The sequence below is a fragment of the Silurus aristotelis genome, assembly GCF_946808225.1.
Source record: "Silurus aristotelis genome assembly, chromosome: 13".
NCBI classification, from domain to species: Eukaryota; Metazoa; Chordata; class Actinopteri; order Siluriformes; family Siluridae; genus Silurus; species Silurus aristotelis.
The window spans coordinates 24,944,750-24,969,393 of NC_139586.1; the positions used below are offsets into that span (position 1 = coordinate 24,944,750).

Below are 24,644 nucleotides of genomic sequence, written 5' to 3' on the forward strand. Positions count from 1 at the left end.
CTGCCACATGAACTATATAGACAAATGTATTGGGACACCTGTTTTTTTCCAGCTAAACCCAAACTGTCACCACAAAGTTGAAGGTACATAATTGTATAGGATGTCTCTGGATGCGGTAGCATTACCTTTTCCCTTCACGTGAACTAGGATAACCAAAATTGTTCCAGCCTGACAGTAAGTATGCGCACAAAGCCAGCTCCATGAAGATTTGCTTTACATAAGTTGGAGTGAAAGACCTTGATTGGCCTGCTTTAGAGCTCTGACTTTAACCCTATTGAACTAATTTGCTAAATTTACCACAATTTCCCTAATAATTTAGCAGTATTAGAAAATGCAGACACCCAGGTTGCCACTGTAATAAGCATTTTTTTTTCTAGTAAAATTACACACTTGATTAAACCATCAGCATTAATGATAGAGTGTCTGGGGACACACAGTATATTATTATTAACAAAACAGGGTTCTTACATTTTCTAGCTGCTTCTCTAATTGATGTAAACATTCCATAATCCTGAAATGAAATTTTATGAATGAAAAAAAAAAAAAAAGAACTCACAGAAAGTGTATAATTCTGAAATCAGATAACATTTTACTGACCGATTTACACACGACAGTAGCTCCTCATAACACATTTTTGTCACATCAGTGCCACGCTTCAGCCAACATGCGAGGAAGTGTCGCTAAAACACATTTACAGAACAAATATTCATAAGACAAAAGGACAGAAATGTTGCCGACAATTACAATGTTATGAAATTTTGCCTACATACATTTTCAATTAGTTTATCAATACCATTTTTAGGGCTCATTCTTTATTGGTAAATCACACAACGTACAAGCCAGACTGCTGTATTTTTCTGTTTCACAAACATGCTATGCTAATTTGCATGATACCTAATTTTAACATCTCAGTGCTCTACTAACAAATAGAAATTTAACTGAACTATTGCCATTGCTGTCATTCCTTACGCAGACTTTATTAAGGTCACGCGTGCCTTTATACACATACGATGCAACAAAGAGCTTTCCACACGACTTTACACTATACTGCGAGGTGAGGCGTGTTGAGTTTGAATTCAAATAGCAGCAAATCTTTGAAACGGTTTGGCCAAAAAAATGACATTTAAACATGACAAGATTTTCTTATATATCCCAATGTTGAACGCGTTCGCTTTTTCCGGTTTAGTCTCTGCCCATGCCAGCTGCATAAGTAAATCATTACACATTCAACATAAAATACATTATCTAGCACAATCATCTCATGTTATTTATATATATATATTTTTTTAAGCATTGTCAGAATGAGTCGGTTTAGATTGCACACAAGGCACCTGAAACTATATTATATGAATCACGTCTAATTACATCAGCTTTAAAATGTAAAAAAAAAAGCAAATGATGTTGAGATTTTCCCATAACAGAAAATTCAGTATCAGCTGCTTTTTTATTCCTCATACATGTGAGACAGTTCATCATGGTGTGCAGTCTGCGGTTTTGTATACGCTGTTACTTTTGAGATGATAACATATTAGATTCGATCATTTCAGAATTAATATCAAATCTGTAATTTGCAGTTTCACTGCTGTCAGAGCAGCTCTTATAGAAAATTTATCTGACCAATCACAATTGAGAATTCGGCTGCACCTTTCTATATTGGGTTAAATAATAACCTCTACAACCCTGGTTTTGTGATGATTTAAACACAAAAAAATGAAACAATTATTTTGCCTGTAAATGTGCCAATCATTTTGGAGTTGTCTATAAATTGTCTACTATTTGCTTAAATTCTACTTAGAACTGCAATTCGTTACAAAATAACTGAAAAACAAGGCACTTTGTGGGTAACTGGAGGGGTTGTTGTAAAGAACAGCTATGGAGGATGGAGAGGGTCGGATCATCCGAGAGTCCAATGCAAGTGCATACTTCAGTCCTCCTTTGTGTGCTTGAGGCTTTAGGTGGAGTTCAGGATAGACAGCAGCATGGAGAAGAGAGACAGGGAGAACACGAGTGGGGAGGAGTGTGTTCTGAACGCTGGCGAAAGATTGAAGGGTAATCCTTGTTTTACAGGTCGATATGTAAAGGAAGGGACGACAGGGCCTGTGGAAACAAAGACACACACATGTTCAGTGATGGAAGAGAGAAAAAGAACGATAGTGAGGGAGGGAGAATCAGGCAGGGAAGATGGAAGATAAGAGAGTCAGGGAAAGAGAGAGACTAATCCCAGACGTCCAAGGTGTGGGGTTTATAAAGTGCAGTTACTGTTACCATCCTGTAGTTCATTATTATTCATTATATTAATAACTGCATGTCATGAATTTTCTCATATCAAGTTCACACATTTTTTTCAGTCAACTTATGTGGAACATCTGCTATCCATATCCTCATGAAGGAGTCTACTGTTGAAATGAGAATGAGTGTAGTAATATAAACGAAATTGTTGTAATATAATACGAAAATGTTGCTGCTGCAGAAAATCAATACCTTGTTAATAATCAGAATCAAAAGTTTAAAAATGCTGTGCTATCAAAAGTTTCCTTGTGTTTCTAACATTTTTTTATATTTATAATATTAAATTGTAAATATTAAAAAATATTAAATTAAAGGCAAATGTTTTGCTATATATAATAAGTCACTATGTGGGCAAAAGTATTGAGACCTGACTTTTCCATCCATGTATGGTTCCCCCCAAACTGAATGCGCTAGAATTGAGTTTTCCCTTCACTCAAACTTGGAGATCCAAACCTGTACTAGCATGACAATGCCTCTGTGCACAAAGCCACTTAAAATACAAGTGTGTCGCTTGTTTGGGGTGAAGCATGCTCGGCTCAGCTCTCAAGGGCTCTCTCTGCATTGTGTACGTATGTCTATGCTCCCGGAGAGCGCTCTTCGAGATGGCCACGCTTCTTCTGAGGCAAAGGTCATGATTGTGGGTTTCACAAATGGATCTGGCAGAAAGATCCATCAATCGGCCACATCCCATTCTTTCCTTACCTGCCAGATCCAGCACTTTCTCTCAGGGTTCGGAGGTCTTCTCTCAGGTCTTCCCCCTGTGGAGAGGACGTGCCGTTCCACCTCTCTTCCTGCGAGGAGAGGGATGAGGGGGGCTACGTACTGGACGAACCTGTGGACTTGCCTCAGCAGCCAATCCAGTTTGAGGAACTTTTGGTGGTAACAACTCAAGCTGTTGTTAAGCTAAACATTATTTGGCCAGCTAAAAAGCAGGAATTGCGTCCTCAAAACAAAGTTGATGAGCGCTTCCTGTGAACTAAGTCACTGCCCCCATGCTGGGGCCTGACATTCTTTCCTGATCTGCACACCTCAGTGTCCAGATTATGGAATAATCCTAATTCAGACCAATTCTTCAGCCTCAATGTTATCTTCTACTCTAATGTAGTGGGACTAAAGGAGCGCTGTTATGGAACAATTCCTTTTGTTGAAGAGACGTTTCCCAGGTGGATTGTGGATGCTATGTCCTTCTTTGGCCCCCCCCGCTCCCCGAAGTGTGGCTGCCTCTTTTAAAGTGAAGCTAGGCAAAGGCAATGTTGGAGAAGGGAACAGAAACTATGAGGAGGTAATGGATAGGTATGGCCTACAACATTGAAATCACTGGACAGGCTCTTAAGGTCAAGGAACATTTCACAATTGACAAAGACACTGCTCGTACATAGTTTGGTCTTTTTTGTGGTAACATACAGATGTAAAACCTGGACTATAAAGAAACAAGACAGAAGACGACTTAGCGCCTTCAAAATGTGGTGCTGGAAAAGAATGTTATCAATACCATGGAGGGCCAGAAGAAAAAATGTTAATTTTGATACAAATCAAGCCAGATCAAGGATCATCAAGCTATGACTTGCCTACTTTGAACACATCATAGAGAAGAGGTCAGACAGGGGTTTAGTGGTGGTGAAGAGGTGCTGGATGATTGGGCAACTACTGCAGAAGTGATAATGGAGACAGCTAGAAAGGTTCTTAGTGTAACATCTGTAAAAAGAAAGGAAGACAAAGAGACATAGTGGTGGAATAAGAAAAGTGCAGGAGAGCATAAGGGGAAAGAGGTTGGCAAAACAGAATTGGGATCGAAAGAGTGATGAGAAAAGCAGGCAGGAGTACAAGGAGATGCAGCAGGTGAAGAGGGACGTGGCGAAAGCCAAAAAAACGGCATATGAGGAGCTGTATGGGAAGTTGCACACTAAGGAAGGAGGACCGAAGGATTTGTACCGATTGGTAAAGCAGAAGGACAGAGCTAGGAAGGATGTGATGTAAGATGAAACAATAAAGAATGCAAATGTGTTGACTAGTGATGAGAGTGTGTTGAGAAGGTGGAGGAAGTATTTTGGGCAGTGGATAAATGAGGAAAATGAGAGAGAAAGAAGGTTGGATGATGTGAAGATGGTGAAGCAGGAAGTGGATAAGATTAGTAAGAAAAAAAATGAGAGCAGCTGTAGAATGAAGAAATAAAGAGATAAAAAGGGGAAAGTTGGTTGGACCACATGACGTACCAGTAGAAGCGTGAAGGTGTTTAGGAGAGATGGCAGTGGAGTTTTTAACAAGATTGTTTAACTAAATTTTAAAAGGTGAGAGGATGCCTGAGGAATGGAGAAGGAGTGTGCTTGTACCGGTTTTTGAAAATAAGGGAGATGTGCAGACCTGCAGTAACTACAGGGGTATAAAGTTGATCAGTCACACCATGGGTGTGAATATGGGAAAGAGTAGTGGAAGCCAGGCTGAGAGAAGTGAGTAACTGTATGGTATCATGCGCTACAGATGCAATATTTGCTTTAAGAATGTTGATAGAGAAGTATAGAGAAGGTCAGAAGGAGTTGCATTGTGTGTTTGTGGATCTAGAGAAAGTGTACGACAGGGTGCAGAGAGAGGAGTTGTGGTATTGTATATGTTATATGGGTTGGAGGAGGATTGCTACAACTAATTGATCAAATTGATAATAATTCATAATTAAATTTGTTGTCATAGCGTGACAGCAAGATAAACACAGCCGCTTGCGAAATACGCAACCGGTAGCTGTATTGCTACCGGCAGAGAAAAAACACAGGGCCGGGCAGGAAATTGGAAGCAATGACCAGCAGGAAACAGGAGAGATTGCTGACAGGAACACACGCTAACAGAACAGGATCCTCCTTAAATTGAGAATTAAGTGTTAGTGCCGGCCAGAAAAGTGCTTCACGGACCGGAAGTGCATGCTGGGAAATCCAGGAGAGCCTGACAGGGACAGCGCATTTAGGTTAGGCTCTGTGTTACTCATTAGATCGTCTGGGGTTCAAGCCTCAGGATCTCTCTGCCACTCTTAGGGCCCTTGAGTAAGGCCCTTAACCCTTTGTGCTTCAGGAGCCCTGTTTCATTTCTGACACTGCGCTCTACACCCAGCTTCCTAACATCCTGGGATATGCAAAGAAAGAATTTTACTGTGCTATAATGTACATGTGACCTTTAAAATCTAGCGGAACATCTTCCCAGAAGATTACAATAGCAAATGTGGAATAAATGTGGAATGGTATGTTCAAAGTCAGGGGTACGCTGTTACTTTTAGAAACAATACTATCAGAGAGGCTGTTGTAGAAAATAAATCAATGTCTGACAACAGCTCAGAATTTGTCAGATAATATAAAAGCACTGTGCTATAAAAAAGGTTTAACATGGTGATGCCTTGAACAATTTTCAATCCATTGCCAACATTTTCTTCTTGTTCTTTTTCTTCTATTGGCTGCTCCCATTAGGGTTCACCACAGCGTATCACCCGTCTCCATAACACTCTGTCCTTTACATCTGCCTCTTTTAAATTAACCAACTGCATATCTTCTATCACCATATCCATAAACCTCCTCCTTGGCCTTCCTCTTTTCCTCCTGCCTCCATCCTCAGCATTCTTTTACAAATAAATCTTTTGGCAATATCATGTTTAAAATATGCTCGTTTAGAGACAAAAGTATTGCACTGTGACCTTTTTCAATTCAATTTAAATCAATTCAATTCAATAATTTGAATTTGTAGAGCGCCTTTAACAATGGACATTGTCTCAAAGTAGCTTTACAGAGATAAAGCAGTAATAAAACAATGTATTTTTTTGTTGTTTCTTATAATTGTTTTAGTTTGTCAGTGGTCTGTGTCAAGTGAAAACTCCCTGAGATAGCATTAGGAAGAAACCTTTGGACTTGAAAGACTTAAAGGGAAACCTCATCCTCATCTGGGTGGTCCCGAATATTCATTCATTATAGTTCATCGTTGTTAAGGTGTGCAAAATGATAGTGACAGTGGGAAACTGTCTGTTCTGTTTTGAAGAAACGATCCACAAAGAAACAGAAACTTTGATAAAAAAAAAAGAAAAGAACGATAAAAAAAGCAGGTGGTCTTTTTCTTTTTTATAAACACAGTTCAAGAAGGTGAGAAGATGAGAAGACCTTTTATTAGCATTAGGTACCATTAATGTTTCTTTTTCACAGCCTTAGAATAATGATTCTATGTCTTATTTTAATGGTGGCCATTAAACACGAGTTGCTCAGAACAATACTCTCCTCGTGTCAGAGAAGGGAGTGTGTGGGGGTATCGAATGATAAAGTTAGAAGCAATCAGTGACAGAAAGAGAAAGTGAAAGAGAACAAAAACAGACTGAGATGTATAGGCAGAGAGAAGCCGAACAGAGCTAGAAAAGAAAAGAGCGAGAAACATTGAATTACAGAAGACTGATAGCAATACTAAAAAAGAGAGAATGAAGGGGGAAAAAGAGAGACTGAATAAGAATCCCCATTTTTCATGTGCGGTTGATATATGTGCAGGTGTTGCACAGTGAAATCCCTGAGATTCAGCTCTGCTACATCAGATAAACACACACACACAAACACACACACACACACACACACACACACACACACACACACACACACACACACACACACACACACACACACACACACACACACACACACACCTGTGATGGTTTTATGTGACAGTGTGTTAAAAAAATCTATCATATCCATAATTCACAACAGATGATAAAAACCATACATCATCAGGAGCAAGACAGACACACACACACACACACACACACACACACACACACACACACACAAATAAGAGTGCTGTATCAGAATGTGTCACTGTCTGATAGATGATGGCATTGGTGTCACTATATAGTATGCCGATGAGTTAATATGTCGACGCGCATTTATATATGGCTTGCTGTGTCTTTGTATGTGTGTGTATGTGTCTATCTATGAATCAACCTTAGTATCTTATTTTCACTGCGCCATCTGACTGTGTAATTTATTTCGCCTAATAATCTGCCACTTTTCCGTAGAACTTAAACCTATTTGTTTCCTAGCTTTTGATAACCATGGACACAAATTTCTTGTAATAACTAATTGTGAATTCACCAAAAAAAGCCCAGATTGGTATTGTTTGTGCTGTCAGGCAGGAGCTGCCATTATAACCGGCAGTTAAGAATGGCCTATTAGGCTGGTAGGGTTTTGATCATAAACTGTGCACCAGACCCAAACTTGGACTCGAGCTGCATAATGATGTACATCCGTCTCCTGGAGAAACCACACTGTATGTAAATTTGTGGACAGTAAAAATACCAAGCCCATGTATGCATTGTGAGGAGGTGAGGCAAAGAAGTCTTTCAAGAAAAAAAATATAATGATTAATGATTGGGAGTATAAATTGATTTGGTTGCAGACACACTTACAAGGACGTTTACAAAACAGACTTCTAAAGAAAAGCTGGACATCATGAGGGAAGGTCGGCCAAACCGTTTCTTATAATTTTTATTTCATTTACCTTTGTGTTTTTTTTCCTGTAGAATTTGCACAAAAACACACAATTTGCTTTCATTTCAAATTCACAGTAAAACTGTAATGTATGGAGAAAATGCACAAGAATGCACAAAAATGCCACCTGGGGTCATTGAATAAAGTTCATATTGATGCTACTGCTTAGAGATGATGCATGTAGGCAGTGCAGTTTTGGCTGCAGTGAAAGGAGACTTTGAATTGTGTTCATTTACACCACATACACATAGATACCTGTTTGTGATTAAGCACTGCGTTATACTGCATTTTTGTATCATATTGATGTTTTCTATAGCCATCATAATGATAAATGCATGGCACTGGTATACATGTGCATGTATATGTATATGTATATATTGCTATTAGAACTTTTGGTTTCACGCTAACTATATTTTATTGATTTTGAACTCTGCACTTTTCTTTCTTTCTTCATTTTAATTATATTAAGCTTACTTGAAAGGTCAGGATAAAAAAAAAAAAAATAATGAAATTGTCTGGGAAATTTCCTTAAGAGATTTTGAGTTTTGAATTTGAGCTTTTTCCCCAATATGGTTACTATTGAATATAAACAAGGATTTAAAATCGTCCATGTGTTTTCTAATTTCATATTAGTTAAAATAAATGCTGACTATCAATGTTATTGTGATTGCATTAGCCAGTAAACTATATATTAGTCTAACTGATACAACACTGTGCAACATAGTCTTCACTACTAGATCATAATGTCAGGCTATAATTGTTTAACTTTTGAGATAGTGTGTGTTTATTGATATATATATTTTTTTATTTAAACAAACTCTTTCATATGAGAGGAATTGTATATATATATATATATATATATATATATATATATATATATAATTATTAATTGGAACCGTTATGGCTTTGGTAACATGATTGTCTTGTTTTTTGTTATTTTTTCTTTTATTGCACAAGAAAAACCTCATTCAAGTATTCAATTACGAGCCTTAGACATGTATTAATTTGAGAATGCTGATGGCCTTTTTCGCTGCCCCAACCAGAATTCTTGTACACTTCCTTGTCATGAGCTGATCAGACACAAAGAGGGAAAAAATAGGTAGAGGAAGGCAGACGACAAAGCAGCAGCCACACCTCTACTGTACGAAACACGATTCCAGGCCCTTTTACAAAATAACCACAGAGATATAGTGCACAATGCACAAAGGAGTCATTTATCACCGATCTGGTGCAAGCTGATGAGAACAGAGAGCTCAGCCGATCTGTTTCACACTGAAGGTGAAATGCCTCAGGGGTTCCTTGGTGGTGGAATGAGAAGTGTGGGGAAGATAATAACCTGCACATGTGTGTGTGTGTGTGTGTGTGTGTGTGTGTGTGTGTGTGTGTGTGTTTGTGTGTGTGTGTGTGTGTGTGTGTGTGTTGGTTTACTTCTTGCTAATGCGTGATATGATCAGTGTTTTGTTACTATTAAATCTGCATAACAGCTATGAAATTCTCAGATTGGCTTTGAGAATCACTGCATAAAATGTTTAGTGTGCACCTGTCCACAGTCACAACATTCTCTCTCTCTCTCTCTCTCTCTCTCTCTCTCTCTCTCTCTCTCTCTCTCTCTCTCTCTCTCACACACACACACACACACAAACAAACAAGCACACATTCGCTAACACACAGTATGATAATTTATCACTTCTGAACAAATGTCTGTAATCAGAAGGGACAACGCTGGTGAAGTTCAATTCGATTTTAATTTGTACAGTGTTTTTTTTTTTTACAGTAAACATGGTAACGAAGCGAACTTGCAGCCACTTCCCCAAACTGTTGCCACAAAATTGGTGGCATAAAATTGTATAGGATGTCTCTAGATTTGGTAGCATTACATTTTCCCTCCATTTGAACCAGGAGACCAATATGTTGCTCAAGCACACTCCATAATCTAGTGTAACATCTTCCTCGAAGAGGTTGTTCTAACAGCAAATGGGGACTTAATGCATGGGATGTTGAAGCATCCTATATATCTTATAGTCAGATGTCCACAAGAGACATTTGTCCATATAGTGTATTTAGAAGCCTAAATTTTAAAAACAACACAGAGGTGACAGCAATGATACAAGCCCTGATATGGCATGATGAGGAAACCTTGAGAGAAACCAGACTAAAAAAATTACCTTCTCTTCTAACACCAAGTAGTGAATAAAGTGTGCTTCAAGGATTCAGTATAAGCAAAAAGACATGGTTACATTTTCAATTATAAATCCAGAGTAACCGGGTAATATTTATCCACCAAATGATGACATTCGGGAACAAGCTGCTTTTAGGAAATGCCAGTGGTTACAGTAAAAATGTGGGACCAGCAGAAGGGAAAGTAGAGCATTAGGATACATAAAGTGAGTTTGAAGTGTGAGAGGAACCAAAGCAAGAAAAGTGTGTCAGGATCAGGCACTGGTGTTATGCCAAGGTTCCGATTTTTCCAAACTTGGCATAGCCTAGATCTTGGCTTTCACGTTTCTCAATTACAAGAAGAGAAAACCGTACTTGTATGCTGAGAACATTTTTGCCAAAGATCAAATTGCATTTGCTGTTATTTCTAGCAATATCCAGATTTGATGATCCAGGACTAAGGTATTGTAACATGTCTGACTGGTAAAGCATTTGAATCCATGTGCATAAGGATAAAGGCAAATAAAGTGAAATTGCAATCCAAAAATCAAGACAGGCAACAATAATGCTGACAAAAGGCAACAGTCCAGAAGGGCCAGAACAAAGAAAACAGCATTACCAAAGTGGTAAGAACTTACATAACAAAATGTGTATTAAGACTTTACACTGAATAGATACACAAGAACTTCCAAAAGAGTTTAATTTGTTATATATTGATAGTTAGCTAATTCAAAGAGATTGCATGACTCAACTTGGCTTGAATGCAAACCACATTGTAACAGGCAGTAGTTAAGATTTTGAACTTCTAGAAGGTTTTGACCAAGCTGCTGTTGCTGGGGTACTGATCAATCCTCTTAGCCCTCAACTGCTCAGATGTAGAAATAAGATAATTGTAGGACGCTCTTAAAGAGTAAACATTTGCTGTAAATGCCATTACAAAAGTGTAATAAAATCAACAGTCTACTACAAAGGCACAGGCCCACAGGTTGCACACCTATGGAACTGTAATGAATGGACATTCTGTGCAACCAAGATGAGAATGGGTTCCCTTCGAGACTGGTTCCTCTGAAGGTTTCTTCCTAATGCCATCTTAGGGTGATTAATCTTGCCACAGTCGCCACTGGCTTGCTCATTAGGGACAAACTTAAAATTGAATTGTAAATGGTTTATAGGGATGAACTGATTTATTTGGCACCTGACACCCATTTGCACTACTGTGTTAATGTCTGTTTCTCAGCCTCGTTTTCGTGTGAAGTGAATACACAGACAAGAGCTCAAAAAAGGTTATGAGTGCTGAGTGAGCGAAAAAGAATCCAAAGTTCAGTTGTGTCATTGGTGTGTCACTATAGGAATAAACTAGACAAAAATTAAAGCACACATGCAAAGTGACTGGGTTCTTCAGTAGTGAAAAATTGCAACATACACTGGCCAGTAGTAACTTTATGGCCACTGATCAGGCATAATATAATGACCACCTGCCTAATGTGTTGGTCCCCCATTTGCTGGCAAAACCGTTCTGACCCGTCGAGCATTAACGCCATTAACTTCTTCAGCAATTTGAGCTACAGTTGCTCATCTGTTGAATTGGACCATATGGGCCAGCCTTCAGTGTACATACAGATCTAATATCAGGCGACGTAACCCAGCTGGTGATATAAAGAACTTACCTTATGTAAACCTTTAATTTAAGTAACTGAATCCAAAGACGTGTGCATATGTGAGCAGTAAAGTAAAAAATGTAATTCACATTATTTCTAGTCAATCCTCTAAGCCTGCTTTAAGATCAGTGTTTAAGCTGAAGCTAATACAGGAGCTAAAAGTAAATACACAGCTCTGCACACCGTAGAATAAAGTTCAGACCATATTTGATTGAAGAGGCTCGAGACGAAAGTCAGCAGCAAGGAGTGCCAGACAAAAGGTTTTTTGTTAATGCATCTTCACTGCACACAGATCTAAGCAGGCATGATGGGTTAATAATACACTTTGATGTTCATTAGACGAGACAAAATCTTGTCTCATTTGATCACCCACAGCTACAAAAGAGACAGCAGGTACCAAAAAATGCCGCCGTTTATGTGACCAGGGCGACGGCAATGCGATGCCAGCGCTGTCAGCATGTACCCTCGACAGGGGATCGACAAGCACAGCAGGACATCAAGGAGTAATAATGAATTCAGCTTTCTTTATAATCACGGATACAAAAGAATGACAGACAAAGAAGATCCAAAAAGGAAACAAAGGGAATTCTTAAGGCACCATTTCCACAAATTCAGCATAGACACTTAAAACCGTAGTAATTATTGATATTTTATTTATTATGTTTCAGTAAGGGGCACAAGTGCACATTTGCATAAGGCTATGCAAGATCATGATTGGTGCCCACCTTCCACTACCAAAAAAGTGGGGTAAATACAAGAATAAATACATTACATGCAATGGAGCCCCCACTATGTGCAGAGCCCATATTTTTTATCATATATACTGCATACCCCATTTTTGCACCGCTGGTTTCAGATCATGAGCTGCAAATTGCTTCTATCGTTAAGCTCCATTGTCTTGTTTCTAATGATTGTCTGGTTTTGAAAACAAGAAAAAAGGTGAATTTAAATAAGGCTTGTGCATTGTAATGTAATAAACATTATGCAAACCTGTGCTGACTTTGCGAGGTGCTATGCTGCATCAAAAATGAACTGGTTTAGAAACAGTCGGCTGTTAGGCTGTTAGGCAAACTGTGTGTGTGCCTGGGGGCAGGGTAAGCAGAGACACCCAGATTCCAACACCAACATCCACAATATTACATTCATGGCTCTAGCGCAAGATTCCGATCCTGCACCTGGAGAATATTATGTACTCAGACACGTAACACGGTAATAACAGATAAGGAGCAGAGAAACCAACAGTGCTGATCGACGTGTGGATTCCAAATGACTGTAACATTGAAATGAAAAAAAAAAGACAAGAAACTTGAGGGAACTGAGTAGGAACTGGAATGAGGATACAATTAGGATACTGTCTTATTGTTTAGAGGATTATCTGAAGTCATAGTGGTATCATGTTTTGTAGATGACATTGAGAAAACTGAATAAATAGAGTAGAATACCAACACAGGAATGTTTATATGATATTAAGTAATGTTCCACATGTTTTCTGAACATCTTTTTATCTCTCAAAACAGCGCTTTTTTCATGACATGGGTTCCAAAAGATGAAAAAATTCCATTTGACCTTCTGGTCAATATTGACCATATGACTGTCTCACATAATGCTTTATTGGATTCAGAACGGTGATTGGACCAGCCTTTAAAGAATGCTAAACAATTTTATTTTCACGAAACCAGTTAGAAGCCACTTTTTCTTTGTGGCTTGGTGCATTATTACATTGGAAGCTGTCATTAGAAGAAGGTAAATTGATGCCATGATGTGAGGGACATGGTAAGCAACAATAGTCATTCAGGCTGTGGCATTCAGGCAATGAATGATTGGTTTTAATGTGCACACATGGTGCAAAGAGACCATTCCCTCTATCATTACACAGGTCAGCTTCATGGATTCAAGCTGTTGGCACCAAATTCTAAGCCTCATCAGAGCATCAGCTGTCCAGTTTTGGTGAGTCTGTTCACTCTGCTGTCTCAGCTTCAGATGTGTACAATCCGAGATGCATTTCCACTCACCTTAAGTACATTTACAAAGGTGCTTTGAAGTCTCTATCAATGAATAAATCAATACTGGTTCACTAGGTTCCAATCTGAGGATACCATCACACTAAAATTCCTATGTATTCTGTTGGGAGCACACTTCTTTTTTTCATTTTTTTATTTATTTATTTTACATAGGACACAGAGAAAATAAGGGCTAGTTTAAGTATTTGAAATATAGGTAGGTCTTCGCCTATAGTTTGAAGATGATGCAGCTGTTTGGTCATCTAGAGAAAGTTCATTCCACCACCTCAGTGCCAGAACAGAAAAGAGTCTTGATGTATACCTACCTCTTACCCTAAATAATGGTGGGACCAGTCAAGCAGTGCTAGAAGAGCATGGTGCAGTGCAGAGGTGGCAGAAGTACACACATCCTTCACTTAAGTTAAAGTAAAGAAGTTTGGGCTCTGACATTTACTTAAGTAAAAAGTAGCCATTACAACTACCTGTTTTAGTGTCACGATGGTAACTGGACCTCACATCATATTAATATTAGGGCTGTCAATCGGTTGTTAATATTTAATCACGATTAATCGCATGATTATTGTGGGTTAACTCGTGATTAATCGCAACTTAATCGCACATTTTATCTGCTCTAAATGTAGCATAAATAGATACTTTCCAAGTTTGTAATGCTCTAATCATACATAGAGCATTAAGACAAAGTATTCTTTTAAATGTTTTCAAGTAATAGTGGTGTTTTAAATTTGTAAATCATCAGGACACCAAACAAAAATTTTGCTATGTTTCCACACAGACGTTTAATAAGGTGATACCGGATAAACTGTACCTTTTCTAACCTTCATACGGATTACATAATCATAGAATATTTCGATGTGAATGTGAGTTTATTTAAAAGTAGACATTTCAAACTTTCCATACATATATTTATTATGTCTGTGATGCAAATATTTACTGAGATTCATGTTGTTTTATTTGTGTGTGTGAAGAGTAATGACAGAAATGGCAGAGGGCGCCTCCTGTCTGTTTTCTTCATTTTACAAAAGCACAGCGTTTTGTTGTTGTTATGAGGGTATACAAATAAAAGTAGACCCTTTAGAGATTCAAATTATATATTGCTCTTAGCTATTCAGTTTGCTTCGACATCATGAGGAGAAAATGCCACAAAACGCAACGGTAAAAAGTAAAAAGTAAAAAGTACTTGTGATATTATTTGTGTAAAAATGTAATGAGTGAAAGTAAAAATTTGTCCGAAAAATAAACAGTGAAGTAAAAAACTGATACCAAAAAAAATCTACTTAAGAACAATAACAAAGTTTTTGTACTTCGTTACTTCACACCTCGTGCAGTGGGAGTAGTGATAAGAGCTTTAAGCTAAGAAGGTGCTGGTCCATTTTTGGCTTTCTGGCAAGCATCAGGGTTTTGAATCGGATTCATGAGTGCAGCTACTGGAAGCCAGTGGGGGGAGTGCAGCAGTGGGGTGGTGTGAGAGAACCTACAGTAGGCAGGTATAAAACAAGTCACGCAGCTGCGTTTTGGATCATTTTCAGAGGACGAATTGCATTCAGAGGTAGACCTGCCAGCAGAGAGTTACAGTAGTCCAGTCGCAAAATGACAAGAGACTGAACAAGCACCTAAGCAGCCTGTGTGGATAAAAATGGTTGAATCCTTCTGTAGGATGTAAAGAAAAAGCAGACAAGAGCTTGTCAAATTAGCAACATGTGAGGAAAAGGTCAGCTGAATATCCATGGATAATTTCACAAGCAGAAAGCGATTATTACCTTGAACCAGTGTTTCTGTCTGCAGAAAGGCTGCTTGCCAGAAGATCAGAAGTTCTAGAGATACACGAACCAGCCTGTCTGAAACCTCACCGATGGGTAAAATCATTGATGAAGCTAAATGTAACGATGTGTTAAAGTGTTCTTCACTACCATCATAACAACATCAGAAAAACATTTTGGTCGAATGTTGTAACAATGCAGTCGTACAGCTGCAGGGATCCTCATCTGATCCTGAATATAGGTCAGTGTCTGTTTGGGGTTTCGCTTATTCATTCCATGTTTCTTCCAGGCTAATATTGTTTCAATATAGTAAATATATTGTGAATAAACACTTTAGGCCTCATTTCCCCAAATTCAGCAACGCCATTTAACACAGCCAATCATTAGAAACAAGAAACTGGAGCTTAATGATAGAAGCAATTTGCAGCTCGTGATCTGAAACATTGCACCCTCATAAAGCTAGATGCCAAATAAAATCATAATAATTTCTTCTGTTTTTCTTGCGATATAATAAAAAAAAAAAGGAAAAGGTTGAATTTAAATAAGGCTTGTGCATTGTAATGTAATAAACATTAGGCAAACCTGTGCTGACTTTGTGATGTACATAGTGAATATGCTGAATTAAAACTGAACTAGCTTAGGAACAGACTAGCCATAAGCTCCTAGGTCTGCACGAGAATCGATGTGTGTGTGTGTGTGTGTGTGTGTGTGTGTGTGTGTGTGTGTGTGTGTGTGTGTGTGTGTGTGTGTGTGTGTGCGCATGTGCCTGGGGGCAGGGTAATCAGAGACAGCCCAAACTCACCAACTGTCTGACACTAACCATAACACAATGGTGAAAATCACTGATTTTTTTACTGGTTAAAAGTAGTGACGTGTTGGACAGTGGTTTCACCACCATGATCTCATCATCTACTGAGGGAAAATATTTATAACATGCCAGTTCTACAGCTCCAGCGATCCTTGTTAGAATTGAACCATGGTTTGATGTGGTTTCAATTATTTTTTCCATGTATTATCTGGGTACTACAGTCTACCATGCATGTAGGTGGACTGGCATCTTATATTCCGACCCAATTCTCTTAGAATAACTGCAGATGATTGCAACATTGGATATAGCTGATGTTTTTTTTAATTCTGCGTCACAAAAAAATGCACGTTAAGGGTTTGGAACGTGTCTTCGGCACGTTTCCCGCTCAAACACACCTCACACAGCTTCATAATGATGCTGATAATAAAATGATGATATAACGTGTCAAGCACGGCATGTTAGAGTTGGAAAATGCATGCAAGAGATGAAAACAGCAGGAATGAGAAACACAGAGCTCACATTCGAAACTGTTTTCGCTTGAAAAGGTGGAAAAGAAAGAAGCAGGTGAGTGCTGATGGTGTGTGTTTGGCACAGGGGCTGGAAATGAGGTCACTGTAATCACAGTTTACCAGGCTGTTGAAGCATGCCTGCTAGTGTGTTTGATGCTGGGAAGGTAATCTGGTAATTGACTAGGCAGATACACAGGAATGCCAAAGTCAATACAAGAACAGTCAGTCAGTGAAACATGGCTGGCAAACAGTGCCAAACGCTTTTGTTTCTTTCTTTTTTTTTTATATATATAATGCAGCCTTTTTCCGTGATTTGATATATGCAATATGGAGACAATGGAGCACTGTCTCTTTGCTCTCTCTCTCTCTCTCTCTCTCTCTCTCTCTCTCTCTCTCTCTCTCTCTCTCACACACACACACACACACACACACACACACACACACACACAGTCTTATTGTTTGACCTTCACTCGAGGCTTGAGGTAGGCAATATAAAGCTATCTGTCTCAGTGCAATCCTAGTTGAATTGGTAATGAGTTCTTCATTATCCAGACCACAATTCCCAAGAAAGGAAAAGGAGAAGTGTGTACACACACACACACACACACACACGCATGCAGGCACACATACACACACACACACACACACACACACCTCTAACCGATACCAGCTCACAGAAACACAGTCCAATACCTACGCATTGCAATCAACAACAAATACAAAAGTCAATGTAGACAACCCTCCAACAGCCCTCTGTAATATACAACATACAATATTCATGTTTTTAAGCCTGAAACTTCCCTCTGAGCCTAGAGGGCTGTCTGCAGACGGCAGTTTGAACGATGGCCCCTTCACCCTTATACCCTGAGGAATCCTGATTAATCAAAGAGGAGCCACATTCATGCTAAGGCCTCCTAGTTAAAGGTAGGAAAGTCAAACAGTTACACACAATGCATTTGACACAGTTTGAGAATTTGCAATGTCAACATTGGAAGGTGAACACACATACACCCATAATATGTTGACGGGTGCAAGACAGCAAGGACATTTGCTGAGTTTGCTACTTGACATATAGCATTTCCAGTATATACAACCATGCAGCTTTGAACAAACTGGTTAGTAGGTGAACTATATATTTTGTCATTTTGTCATTTGTCATAGCCTGACACACACACACACACACACACACACACACACACACACACACACACACACAAACTCATTTACACATAGACACACTTCTGTTTGGAGATTTTCTTACACCAGGTTCCAGATTTCAGTCTCAGCAACTACTTATCAGACCCGGCTTCTATAAACTGGGTATATAAAGTTACAGGCTAACTATACCACATCCGCCTTGGGCATTGCAGATTCAGGGGTCTGCCAGAGCAAAGAAAAGGACAAGTAAGGGGACAAAGACAGGAATAAAACACACAGGAAGCGTTTGGTTGGACATAACTCTCATCCCCACTCAACTATAAGGTCAAACAGCTCTAAAGGCCAGTGGAAGCTTCCAGCAAAATGAATGTGAAAAAAGCTTTGGGAGCTTGTGCGCGAATTTAAGAGTATTAGCATTATTGACAGTGAACACAGACTGAAGCAATCAATGTGTAATCCCAGGTCACACCTCAAAACACAAGCATATGGAATCTACAGCCAGAAGATTGAATCAATTGGAAAAACTGATATTGACAAAAAAGACTGTCTTCAGATAGCTTTTTTTTGTTTTTCTGTCATTTATTTCTTCCTGCACAAGCCTGATAATCCAAATCATTCCAAAACCAAACAAAGTGTACAAATGGCATATTGTTTGTTGTCAGTCACTATCAGATCATGGCAGACAGAGCAGAGTGAAAAGGACCTAAACGTGCCCTGATTCAGATGGTCATTTCTTGCAAATGAAGCACATAATTGATTGTGTCAAAAGCTTTGCAGGTGAAACCAATCTTGCATTAGAATCAAGCGTCTATAGTTTTAAATCAACTCTTGTCAATTTTCCATAAAGTCCTCATTTAGGCATGATCCATGTTTGTAGAACCTCTCTTTATCCATTTAAATAACGCAGTCCACAGTGGCTTTACAACTATGATATGTAAATTTCCACTATTCTGATTGGCTGTTTAACTTACAAGAAAAATGAAACACAATGCTCCTGCATGTATCAGGTACAAATCTGCATTAGCAATCTAAGCTATCTAGCTTTTATAAGGATCTGTTACGCTAATAACCATTTCTGAATCTAAGGCATCTAATTCATTTTAATATCAATAATTTGTTTGTTATTTAGCATAGTTAGCCCCCTGAAAAACACTCTCACTCACACACACACACACACACACACACACACACACACACACACACACACACACTTGTGCTTGTTGGCTGCTTTTCTATCAGTCTTTAGTCAAACTCATCCCAAACCATGATGCATCACACAACATCATTCTTCTTCTTGAACAAATAGCTCTTACATAACCTAGGTCCCACTAAGTGCAAACCAGATAGGATAGCATGTTGCCGTAAAATGCTGTGGCAGCCATGCTGGTTCAGTGTGCCTTCAATTTTAACTAAATCACCAACATTGTCACGAACAAAGCACCTTCACACTATTACACCCCCACCTTAGGGCTTTACAGTGGCAGCCACACATTCAGGAACCATCGATTCTCCTTCTGTACAGTGGTTAGAGCCAAAAATGTAAATGTGAACTCTTTAGACCAAAGGACAGTTTTCACTGATCTAATGTCAATTGCTTGTGTTGTCTCTACAACAGCAAGCCTCTATTGCTTGCTGTTTCTCCAAAGTAATGGTTCCTTTGCCACAATTCAACCATGAAGGCCTTCTCTGAACAGTGGATGTTGAAATATGTCTGCCAGTTAAACTCCGAGAAGCATTTATGTAAACTGTCAGTTGCTGAAGCTGGTAATTCTAATAAACCTATCCACTGCAGCAGAGAGACTGACCTTCACTTCTTAATATAATGATGGACTGTCTTTTCTATTTACTAAGTGTTCCTTGTGATATGGATTTGTACAGTAGTTGTGTTAGCACTAATAGGGCTGTTGACTCTGTCCTCAGCCTTTCCTCTGCACAAGACAACTGATGGTCTAAAGCACATTAAGAAGGCAAGAAATTTCACAAATTAACTCATGAATGTGAACTGAAAACATTCCAGGTAACTGCCTCGAGAATCTGATAAAAAAAAATGCGAAATGTAGCTATTTTATATGTAACATGATTGGAACATGTTTTTGGTTGTTTAAAACATATTTTGGTTATCACATAATTCCATATGTGTTCTTTCAAAGTTTGGATTTTTTTTGTTTATGTTAATGTTGAAGGTATAAAAAAACACTGAAGGAGGTCATATACAATATAGCATACATAATAACAAAAATTTATGCACACACCTGTGTGCGTCTATTTGTGTATTTTATATAATAATAATAATAATAATAATAATATTAATAATAATAATAATAATAATAATAATAGTGAGAATAATATTATTATTAATATTATATTATGAATTTTTTTTGTACGTATGTATGTATGTATGTATGTATGTATGTATGTATGTATGTATGTATGTATGTATGTATGTAAGTTTGGGTATAGATAGATTCAAAAGAAAATGCTGATGTAGAATAAAAATGTGCTACGTCAGTCATAGTGATTACTGAAATTGGCGAGTGATTTAGGATAGCCAGCTGGCTCTGAAATTTAACTGTCTCCATCCACAGCCTCTTTGGCCTCGATTGGTGTGAGTTTGGGAGCTGGAAGGGGAGAAAATCCTGCAAATGCTCAGACAGACTGCATTGGCTTAGAAGTGGAAACTAACAGCTTTTAGATTTAATTCTAAGAAGGTATGCACAGCACCATGGAAATATGTTTCTGGTCTCATATTGTAATTGTTGTTTTCATTGTTGCAGTTTTGTGAAGTCCTTAAAATCCCATAATACAACTTTTCTTAAACAGTCAGTGCTCATTTAATATATAATCCTCTCAGAAGCGGCCTTCTACTTCTCCTTTTCCCCAAGGCTACACCTAAGGTAGACAAGTTAGTTAGATGATGCTGTCTAGGACTAATAATATATTTGTTCTGTTTACAGTTTAAATATTAGCATTAAAACAATCAACCTGATTGATCAAACTGATCATATGCTCACTCCTCATATGGACCTATCTCCCACTTGTGCAGTCATAATCCCAAAGTTTTTGCATCTGTTATTATTAGCTAGTTACTTAGTCCCTCTCAGACAATCTCAAACAATATGTTTTCCAGTCAGTAACAAAATTTGTAAATGATTTCTGATGCACAGGTACAAAATGCATCATCAAGGCTAATTTATTTACAATTTTTACCTCAGAAAAATAAATATATTGAAGGAAACACTGCAGCTCCAAGCTTAAAGCCTGGTTAATTATTCATGTGTAGTATTGTTAAGGTTAGGGGTTAAACCTGAAAAGGTCAAGAAAAGGCACAGAACCAATTGCTTAACCTGACCTTCAGAAGATCAATACCAACCATGTTTTTTTTTTTTTTAAACTCATTGATTGTCTATTGACAGCAGTGTACAATAGATTTTCAGGTAACTTATTAGGACTTGATCCTTATTAAACAAACCCGCATCCCTTATACATTCATATCTGTCATTTTACAGTCTATAAATCTAAATTTGACCACCTGATGGAAAACTATGTATAAAATCTAATGAATTTGCTCTTAATGCAAACCCCACTCCAAATTCTAACCTTAACGAATATGTCTTGTTTATGAGTAAATACACAAAAAATGTTTTAACCATCAAGATTAAATAAAAAATGCACCTATTTCTTCCTCATCCTCCCCTGAAGCTTCACACCCATCTTCATCATCGCATTCGCCGCTGGTTTCGGTTCCACTGCCGCTGTCCACGTGCAAGAGGCCATGCTGCCCATCGTCTAGTCCTGTTTCAATCCACATATCCTGTAATACACCACAGACATCAAGGTCAGAATTTTATTCTGTACACTATCAAATCAACATACACAATCATACAGGGTATGACATGTAGTGAAATGCTTTTTTTTTATGACTGTTTAACATGTAGGAGAAACAGAAATAGAATATAAATAAATAAAATTAATTATATATATATATATATATATATATATATATATATATATATATATATATATATATATATATATATATACACTAGCGGAAAGTACCTGTGGAAAGTACATATATATATATATATATATATATATATATATATATATATATATATATATATATATATATATATATATATATACACTAGCGGAAAGTACCCGTGAAAAGTACCCGTGCTTCGCTACGGAAGGCAGAACGCTAAGCAATATGGCAATAAACAGTAAGCACTGAGCAGGACTGGATGATCAGAGATCAGAACGTAACGTCAACAAATAACGTACTACCCCTTTGTAGTACCGATACAGGGCAAACTACTTTGAAATAAATTTTTATCGTGCATCTAACATCTAATAAGAAACAATGTACTAAGTTTCATTAGGATCCGTAATGTTATTTAGAAGAGTTTACAATGCGTGAGAAATCGTGTTTTTCGCGAGTCCAGGCCGAATTTTTCAAAACCCTTTCTTAGTGAGCACCTAAGACCCAAGAGAAAGGTATGTTCCAAATTTCATTGCAATCCGTTCAGTGGTTTTTGAGATTTCGTGATGAGTAAGTGAGTCAGTCAGTGGTATTTGAGCTTTATATATATATATATATATATATATATATATATATATATATGTATATATATATATATATATATATATATATATATATATATATATATATATATATACAGTGAGGAAAATAAGTATTTGAACACCCTGCTATTTTGCAAGTTCTCCCACTTAGAAATCATGGAGGGGTCTGAAATTGTCATCGTAGGTGCATGTCCACTGTGAGAGACATAATCTAAAAAAAAAAAATCCAGAAATCACAATATATGATATTTTAACTGTTTATTTGTATGATACAGCTGCAAATAAGTATTTGAACACCTGAGAAAGTCAATGTTAATATTTGGTACAGTAGCCTTTGTTTGCAATTACAGAGGTCAAAGGTTTCCTGTAGTTTTTTACCAGGTTTGCACACACTACAGGAGGGATTTTGGCCCACTCCTCCACACAGATCTTCTCTAGATCAGTCAGGTTTCAGGCCTGTCGCTAAGAAACACGGAGTTTGAGCTCCCTCCAAAGATTCTCTATTGGGTTTAGGTCTGGAGACTGGCTAGGCCACGCCAGAACCTTGATATGCTTCTTACAGAGCCACTCGTTGGTTATCCTGGCTGTGTGCTTCGGGTCATTGTCATGTTGGAAGACCCAGCCTCGACCCATCTTCAATGCTCTAACTGAGGGAAGGAGGTTGTTCCCCAATATCTCGCAATACATGGCCCCGGTCATCCTCGCCTTAATACAGTGCAGTCGCCCTGTCCCATGTGCAGAAAAACACCCCCAAAGCATGATGCTACCACCCCCATGCTTCACAGTAGGGATGGTGTTCTTGGGATGGTACTCATCATTCTTCTTCCTCCAAACACGTTTAGTGGAATTATGACCCAAAAGTTCTATTTTGGTCTCATCTGACCACATGAATTTCTCCCATGACCCCTCTGGATCATCCAAATGGTCATTGGCAAACTTAAGACGTGCCTGGACATGTGCTGGTTTAAGCAGGGGAACCTTCCGTGCCATGCATGATTTCAAACCATGACGTCTTAGTGTATTACCAACAGTAACCTTGGAAACGGTGGTCCCAGCTCTTTTCAGGTCATTGACCAGCTCCTCCCGTGTAGTTCTTGGCTGATTTCTCACCTTCCTTGGGATCATTGAGACCCCACGATGTGAGATCTTGCATTGAGCCCCAGTCCGAGGGCGATTGACAGTCATGTTTAGCTTCTTCCATTTTCTAATGATTGCTCCAACAGTGGACCTTTTTTCACCAAGCTGCTTGGCAATTTCCCCGTACCCCTTAACAGCCTTGTGGAGGTGTACAATTTTGTCTCTAGTGTCTTTGGAGAGCTCTTTGGTCTTGGCCATGTTAGTAGTTGGATTCTTACTGATTGTATGGGGTGGACAGGTGTCTATATGCAGCTAACGACCTCAAACAGGTGCATCTAATTTAGAATAATAAATGTAGTGGAGGTGGACATTTTAAAGGCAGACTAACAGGTCTTTGAGGGTCAGAATTCTAGCTGATAGACAGGTGTTCAAATACTTATTTGCAGCTGTATCATACAAATAAATAGTTTAAAAATCATATATTGTGATTTCTGGATTTTTTTTTTTAGATTATGTCTCTCACAGTGGACATGCACCTACGATGACAATTTCAGACCCCTCCATGATTTCTAAGTGGGAGAACTTGCAAAATAGCAGGGTGTTCAAATACTTATTTTCCTCACTGTATATATATATATATATAAAGTATATATAAGTATAATACAAGTATAAAGTCTGTAAACAGTTTTAATAAATGAGTCTGTGTCTGTGAACTTTGGTATAATCAAGTATCTCTGAGGCCTTATACTGTCCATCCTCCACTATTGGCACAGCCACATTTAAAACAAAAATGTATGTTATCAAAATGTATTGCAACAAGACACACTTAGTAAAAGAAAATGCAGGACATTTGCCAAACAACAAGAAAACAAACATTGTCAAAATGCTATTATCAGCACGAACTATGCAAACTCAGATGATTACTTTGTTCATTAATTTTAGCTATACACAGCAAAACGGTTTAGTGGGAGCAAATCTAGAAGAAATCTCATGAGGCATTCTTGACATTTTCTGACTGATTCATCCTTTCAACAGAAAAACCCACTCCCTTCTTCAAAGCATATTAAAAAGTTAATAAAATCTAATTCCTTCATCTGTCTTTAGTTTGTTTAAAAAACAGGCTGTTCTTTATAG

General features: G+C 38.1%; 1 protein-coding gene across 1 annotated transcript in view; it reads right to left on the minus strand.

Annotated features, from left to right (window-relative positions):
* Window positions 1-569: 569 nt before the first annotated feature.
* Window positions 570-24,644, minus strand: part of gpc5b (glypican 5b) — an 84,983-nt gene continuing 60,908 nt past the window's right edge. Inside the window, exons 8-9 of the mRNA XM_083559213.1 lie at window positions 21,525-21,663; window positions 570-2,097 (exon numbers count right to left, since the gene is read on the minus strand). Coding sequence (XP_083415339.1) covers window positions 1,952-2,097; window positions 21,525-21,663 — 285 coding nt within the window. The 3' untranslated portion in view covers window positions 570-1,951. The remainder of the gene's footprint in view (window positions 2,098-21,524; window positions 21,664-24,644) is intronic.